Source organism: Helianthus annuus, unplaced genomic scaffold (genome assembly GCF_002127325.2).
Source record: "Helianthus annuus cultivar XRQ/B unplaced genomic scaffold, HanXRQr2.0-SUNRISE HanXRQChr00c114, whole genome shotgun sequence".
Taxonomy (NCBI): domain Eukaryota; kingdom Viridiplantae; phylum Streptophyta; class Magnoliopsida; order Asterales; family Asteraceae; genus Helianthus; species Helianthus annuus.
This window is the reverse complement of record NW_023395630.1, coordinates 10,455-18,365: the sequence shown is the minus strand read 5'-3', so window position 1 is coordinate 18,365 and position 7,911 is coordinate 10,455. Positions and strand designations below refer to the sequence as shown.

Sequence of the window (7,911 nt, the reverse complement as noted above, 5' to 3'; positions counted from 1 at the left end):
TAAAAAAGAGTCCGCCACAATCGCTTTTTAGGGTGGGTTGTATTTGAGACATCATTTTTTTACACATCGGCAACTCTTATAAAAAACGAACTACTAAACTTATATAAAGATAGTAACGCTATAAATAAAATAACTAATGTTGTTATTTTAAGGCAAAAGTCTTGATATCTACGTCTCCACAATGATTAAAATCCTTGGTTCACCATTTGTACTCATTCATCTCTGCAACCAAAATTTTTATAGCTGCTAATAAAAGTTTCCACTTTTAGCCAGATTTTAATACTCTAATATAATTGAGTTCTGTACATGTAATGCTTTCGGACCTTGCCTTCATGTTTAACCATTCACAATTTGTACAATAGCTTGGGTGGCTATAATGATTAACTTTCGGCGGGGCAATTTGGATGGCATGTAACTAAACGCAAGCAATTTAAATAATGTATTATAATCTATTTTGTAGTATTTGATCTCGATGGTTTTTTTTTTGAAAGGCATTTGATCTCGATGATTATTAAAGCTACCCGTGTGCTCACACGGGTCCTACAGTATAATAATAATAATGGGATGGGATTTGAACAAGCCTTCCTTGTGTTGTTTCTGATTGAAGATGGAAACCCTAGAAGGCAAACAAGCTATTGCGACAGAGGCCCGAGAAGACGAACATTCGACGCAGAAAGCCAAAATCTCATTCCCTGTAGAAATAGTGGAAGACATCCTCTCCAGAATCCCAGTCAAATCCATCCTCCGATTCAAATCCGTCTCTAAACCATGGCTATCGCTCATCTCCGGTCCATCATTCCACAAACTCCACTCCACCGTTGCCCCCCGTACCACCGCCTTATTCTTCTCCGCTTATGATACGTCCACCAACACAAGCTACTTCTTCTCCGGCGCTCGTGACGGCGGATCACTCGCTAATCTCATGAAACTCGACAATACTCTCTTGGAACTTTATGCTGAACATTCGAACGGGCTTGTATGTTTTACTTCCCGCACTTATTGTTTTGGTCCACTTTATAGTTACGTTCTTAACCCTTGCACTCATAAGTTTTTCAAGCTCCCTCGTCCTCCTGTGAATGAAGCCATGGATACTTGTTACTTGTTTGGGTTCGATGAACTAAGTAATGAACACAAGGTTTTGTATTTCGATGTTGAATTAATTAAACCTACTACAATAGAGGTAATGATTTTTTCCATCTCAAATTACTCATGGAGAAAGATCAATGTCGATCTTCCTGTTGGTATGAGCAGGGCTCGTTGGCCGTATCGCACCAGACTTAGTGTTTGTGTCAATAGCACCATACATCTTATGCTTAAAAGTCCACTCGAAATTTTGGCATTCAATTTAACAACTGAAAAGTTTTCCATTTTTAACATCCCTCCAGAGGCAGCCACTCTAGGCATGTTCGTATATCCTTACAAACGCAACGGATGCTTCATAAAAATCAATGGCTTATTAGGCGTGGCTTTTTACGATATCATGGGACAAAATCTACACATTTGGATATTGCAAGATTATCAGAATCGAGTTTGGGTCAGGGAAACCAGTACATTCCCCCCTAATTCTCAGATCCGTTATGGGGGAGGTGGCCCTTACCCGTATGATTCTATCAGTATGGACGAGATTGTCTGAGAATTTGATCAGCGTACCCATCTATAACATGAAGACTAGATGTTTTAAATCAATTGAACTCACTCTTGGTCATCGATTTCTATCCCCAAAATCGGTGTATGTAGAGCAAGTCAAGTGTTATTTTGAAAGCCTCATTCCCTTACAACACTAGCAGTATGATACATGTATTCGTTTCTGGAATTCAGGTTTACATTTTGTTGCTATCTTGTTAATGAACATGTTCTTCTTATAAAGTTTCTGCTGATTTTGCTGTTATGTTAAATAGTATTCTGAATCTTGTATCCCTAAACACATTTTGCTGTGTGAAATGCTTACAATTAATCTTCTTTACAAGATCAACACAAGTATGTAACACATATCTCGTGAAAATAGTGTTAAGTTTGTGTTCACTTAGCTCACGCCATGCCATGTTTGTATAACTGAGGCGTGAGCTCAAATGCCATAGGCTCATGTACGATGGTCTCATATACATGTAGATAGGTTGCAGTTTTGATTGTAAATGGACTAGTTTGGGGTTTAATAACGCTACCAATGGAACATGTGAAACGGGTCAAAATCGTCTAAAAGTATAATTTTGCTGAATTCAATTTCTATTTTACTGGAAGCAGCCTCTCTATTCCTACGGGTTAGAGACTGTCTACATCTTACCCTACCTTAATTTTGCTATTGGTGGAATTTACTGAGTATGATTATGATGATGAATTTCTAGTTTGCTCTTAATCAAAAGTTTAGATTATTAAAGTTTGGTTTATATTCTATTGCGGCCGTTAAAGGTATGTTTTTATATTCTGTTGGAACAAGAATGTAATTAGTATACTTTTAATTACAAAATTGGCAAACAATGCATACCTTTCACGACTAAATAAAAAACTAAAGTATATGATTGATACAATACTTTTCACGACTTGAAAAAAATTGGTCTCGTTACACGGCCAGTTTATTCTTTTGTGGATAATATGAGAGGTGATATCTATTGGTGTCTATGCAGATTTCTCAAATATTTAACCCTTAGTTGTTGGTATAAATTAGATAAAACATTGTTTGAAGGTCAACTCAACTCGCTTTGACTTTTCTTAAATTTTAATCATATGCTTCTCGAACTGCTTTGGCCTATTACCACCATCATCGGGTCTTCAAAGTTGCCATTTCTATGTTGATACAAGTCAAATTTTGTAAAAAAAAAACATCTAACTACCTATAAAGTAGTTTGTTATATGGGTGGTCTTATATGGATCAGTTGATTGGAACGCTTTGCAGCATAATTGGTAGCTTCTGTCTTTTTAGTTGTTGTTTACAGTGATTACATCACGGACCCAAAAAATCCAATGTGATTCAGCTTCCTTTTCAGCATCAGATTCTAAGAAATTTGCCTTGTCACAAGTATGCTTCACACAATTTATATAGAGATTGTTACTTGTAGAGGTGGCAAAAATAATGAACAGCTGGGCTCGTCATGTAATTGGTCAAAATGGGTGTGTGTTGATATGGGCTGGTTTTAGTACTGTTGAAATCGCTGGGCAGGTTGAGTGGCCCACAAACATTTATTTTTTGTTACTCTTGTTCATTTTTTTAATTATTGGTCAATGCATTGAACTATTTTATACAACAGTAATATATAAACTAAAGCAAAATGATTTGGAGGATCTTAGCATGAAGAGTGATTTCTGGTGATTTTAAACCCCATTTGACAAGTTTCCTTTTAACTAAACCTTTTTTTTACCAGTTACGGATCAATGATAACAAAATCGATTCATTGACAAGAAAATGGATCAAAGTTAGGAACTGGATAAATTAAAGAGGCGCATAGGCGGATTCATCTTTGTATTCTTCACTTTGGGGATCGTATCACTATTTGGAATCGCTTTACTCCTAGGAAGGTCAAGATTCTTACGTGGAGGACAGTGTTAATGAATAGGATCCTAGCTTGTATTAATCTAGAGAAGAGAGGTTTAGACCTGAAGTTCTGTGAAGCGGATCTGGAAACTACTTATCATGTTCTAGGTGATTGTGATTTTGCTGCTAATACGTGGAAGGTCATTTCTAAATGGATGAATGTTCCTTAGCGTCTTGAAGAACCTGGGGTCTCTTATTAGTTGGCTGACCACGACAAGAGCTAAGAAGGTTAAGAAGAAGAAGTTGTTGGAAGCTATCATCTTATTTACTTGGTGGGTCCTATGGCGTTTTAGAAATGATTTTCGAAACTGTTGTAAACGTTTTGTTCTTGTGGTTTGTTAATAGGAATCGGTTAGTTGAAAAATCCCATATTATTTTTTGTATTTATTTCCTTTTGCTGGACACAAAAATAGGTAGATACTCAACAACACCATTGATGAACAACCGTTTCCCTATGTTACAAAATTACAATATCATCCGCCAATGCACTTCAGGTTTGTCAAATATTCACTTCGTTCAAAAACTAAAACCCCCAGAATCATACTAATCATTTTACATAATTGATTCTTCTTTAGATACAAGGATAATATGAAACTAATTTCAGAATTTTGGGAAAATGTGAGATGAGAAGAAATATGGAGGATGCATTGGATGTTTTTTTTATGGTGTAGATTGTAGTGCGGGAGATCGTGTCAGATTTAAGGTTTATTCTTAGGAATAAAATAACCATGGTGAGAACAATGCTCCTATTGCATTCCTTAAAGAGTCGTTACGCAAAAATACGGCGATGCCTCTATAGTCTGTTTTGTGCGTGGGAAGATGCGGATGGTGTTAAGTCGGTCGTGTACGAGAGTTCTTGGTTCGAACCCAACACAAACTTGAAGGCTAGCACAAATCCAAACATGACAAGAACCTGGAAATCATGTAATGAATTAGAATACACCATGAGTTTCACAGGTTGATGCAAAATAATTTGTTTAACCGATTACTGTATTTTCTTTTTGGGTAAATTACACTTTTCGTCCTTTATGTTTGTATTAGATTGCAATAGATACCCTTTAAGTTCAATAATTACAGTCATAATCCTTTATTTGGAAAACTAATTGCACCCTACGTCCTTTGACCCTAACCTTGTTAAAATTTTCAGTTAAATATAGCATGTGCATTGCACATGAAGGCAATTTGGTCATTTTACGTATTAAAAAATATATACTATAATAGGTATATATAGGTAGAGGTTCCTGTAAAAAAAAAAGGTTTTTTTGTGAGAAAGATAAGAAAGAATCTACACCATTAGATCTTTGATCTAATGGTTGAGATCATAATGGCAAAATTGTAAATAATGTTTACTATTAAACATATTAATTTTCTAGATTAAGGGTATATAGGTAAATTTAACATTTTTAAATTAAGAAACTAACATTAATGCACATGTAACTTCCCCATGTCTTTTTTAAACGTCAATAACTTTTTATACTTAATTTTTTTTTTAAATTACACCATAATAACGAACGTTTTTTTATCTTTAATATGAGTACCATATTGCTATACTTATATAGAGAAAAAATATGTTTTGATCAGATGTTTAGTCCATGAATGGTGTTATATACTTACTTAATTGTGTTATATACTTACTGAATAGTGTTATATACTTACTGAATGGTGTTATATACTTACTGAAAGGTGTTATATACTTGCTGAATGGTGTTACTGAATACTGTTATATACTTACTGAATGGTGTTATATACTTACTGAATGGTGTTATATACTTGCTGAATGGTGTTATATACTTAGGGGGTGTTTGTTTTTCTTCAGACATCTTCAAGGGAGCTAATGTCTGCAGGCGCGCAGACGTTACCCTTGAAGACTGTTTGTTTTTTTAAAGATCTGAAGTCAGCTTCTTTCATCTTAAAAAATAAGATACGGATCTCATTCTTATAACATCTTCACAAAACCCTACTCCTCCCTCATATCATATACGCACACAAACATCAGCCCCTCCCACAACTCCCATCTCAGACGCCGCTCCTCCTCCTCCTCCAACCATTTTTCCGGTGACCTCCCTCTTCTCTTTCGACCAGGTACTTCTTTTTTGCTTCTTGATTTCCTAGACCTAATTTTTGCTTCTTGAAGCTTCTTTTAGTTTGTTAGCCCTAATTTCTTAGACCTAATTTTGCTTCTTGATACATACAAAAAATTGGTGTTAAAGTTCTTGAATGTTTATATTTCATTGGTGTTTATATTTCATAGAAGATAATTATATTAATGTTGGACTTGTTGAACATAAGGTTCTTGAAAGTTGAACACAAAGTAGATGTTATTGTGCAGTTTTTGTGCTTTTTTGTGCAGTTTTTGTGCAGTTTTTTGTGCTTTTTAATGCAGTTTTTGTGCAGCTTTTTTGAGCTGTTTTGTGCTGATTTTAGAGCTGTTTTGCTGTAGTTATTGTGCAGTTTTTGTGCAGTTTTTTAGAGTTGTTTTGCTGTAGTTATTGTGCAGTTTTTGTGCAGTTTTTTAGAGTTGTTTTGCTGCAGTTTTTGAGCTGTTTTTTACAGCAAATTGCTGCAATTTTTATGCAGTTTTTGACAGCATGTTATATACATATTGTGATTCTTGATTCTCTTGTATGTTATGTGTGATTCAATTATAGATGGAAACTAATGATGGTCGACAACAATGGACGGATGAGGCTGTTAAATGCTTATTAGAAACATGTCTTGAAGAAATAGGGAGGATAGGTAGAAATGGACAAAGCTTGTGCAGGGAGTCTTGGGTTATAGTAGGGAAGAAACTCAAGGAACAATTTCACATGGATTTGACTCAAAAGCAAATTAGAAATGCTTTTGATATTATGAAATCAAAATATGTAGGATGGTGCTATTTGAGAAACAAGACTGGAAATCTATACAACCCAGAAACAAATATGTTCACTTTAACGCCTCAAGAATGGGAAGATTTTAAGAAGGTGTCTATTTGTTTAGGTTTCCAGTATTATGTCACATGTTAAAGTGAAAACTATTTATTATAGTCCCTATTAATTTGGCAAATTGAAGCTGTTTTTGATATGTTTTTGTGCAGTTTTTGGGTTGTTTTGCTGCAGTTTTTGTGCATTTTTTGTGCAGGTTTTTAGTGCTGTTTTGCTGCAGTTTTTTTGCATTTTTTGTGCAGGTTTTTAGTGCTGTTTTTATGCAGTTTTTGTCCAGTTTTTGAGCTTTTTTGACAGCAAATTGTTGCAGTTTTGGTGCAGTTTTTTACAGTAAATTGCTGCAGTTTTTTTCTGCAGTTTTTGAGCAGCTTTTTGTGCAGGTTTATTATGGATTATAATCAAAAGATATTGCTCCTCATTGTGATGTTCTTATATCTTCGATACTTTTGGCCGAGAAATCTCAAAAGAAAAAGAGATAACACTTCGGTTATGTCCGGACACCATTTTACTTTAGAGTTGTTGCAAGGGAATGATAGACAATGCATTGAACTCCTACGTATGTCACGTGGTTCATTTGTTTGACTTTGCACACATTTTAGAGTAAAAGGTTGGTTAAAAGATAGCAAACACATCTCCCTTGAAGAAAAAATGGCTATATTTTTTATGATGCTTGGTCACAATCAACGTTTTTCGGTTATTAAGCGTAGATTTCAACACTCGAAACAAACAATTTATAAGTATTTTCATGAATTATTGGCAACAATGATGGAGTTTGCGAAAGAGGTTATAGTACCAACATCTTTTATTCCTAATCCAGATATTCCAGGGCGTAATAAAAGATTACGACGAGTTTTTAAGGTACATTATACAAGTTCTGTTGTGATTTCTTTCCATATATATTATTAACAATTAAATTCTATATAGGGAGCGATTGGTGCACTTGATGGAACTTTGATACATGCTATTGTCCCTGTTCAGAAACAACATTTGTATAGAGGAAGAGGAAAAGGCAAGTGTTATCAAAATGTTTTGGCCATATGTGACTTCAACATGGTATTTACTTTTCTCGTGGCCGGATGGGAAGGAGTAGCACATGATTCTAGAATATTGTCTGAATCTTTAACAAATGCTAATGCACCATTTCCACTTCCTCCTCCGGGTATATATTTACGATCTCAACTTTATTATTTATATTACATATATAGTTTTAAGATGATGTGTGTATTGTCTACTTTAGATAAATATTATCTATGTAATTGTAGGGATTGAACCCTATCAGAGGAACAGATAATTAAAGCCAAAACTGGATCAGAGCAGTGGATCCTAAATAAGCAGATGTTGATATACAAATCTCTCCCCTTGAAAGTGATTACAACTACTGATGACCTCCTATCTGCTGATCTTGCTAAACTGCTGCTCAACTAAAGATCTGATGGAAGACTAAAGTCCTGTTGATTCAAT

General features: G+C 34.9%; 1 protein-coding gene and 1 long non-coding RNA gene across 2 annotated transcripts; both read left to right on the top strand.

Moving 5' to 3' along the window:
• The first annotated feature begins 572 nt into the window (after positions 1–572).
• LOC110940850 (F-box protein At1g30790) lies at positions 573–1,907 on the top strand. Its single transcript, XM_022182419.2, has one exon. The coding sequence runs from the start codon at positions 608–610 to the stop codon at positions 1,631–1,633; it is 1,026 nt and encodes a 341-aa protein (XP_022038111.1). The 5' UTR covers positions 573–607; the 3' UTR covers positions 1,634–1,907.
• Positions 1,908–5,484: 3,577 nt separating this feature from the next.
• Positions 5,485–6,589, top strand: LOC110938965. Its single transcript, XR_002591856.2, has 2 exons — positions 5,485–5,608; positions 6,175–6,589. It is a non-coding gene; the product is annotated as an uncharacterized LOC110938965 (long non-coding RNA).
• The last annotated feature ends 1,322 nt before the right edge of the window (positions 6,590–7,911 follow it).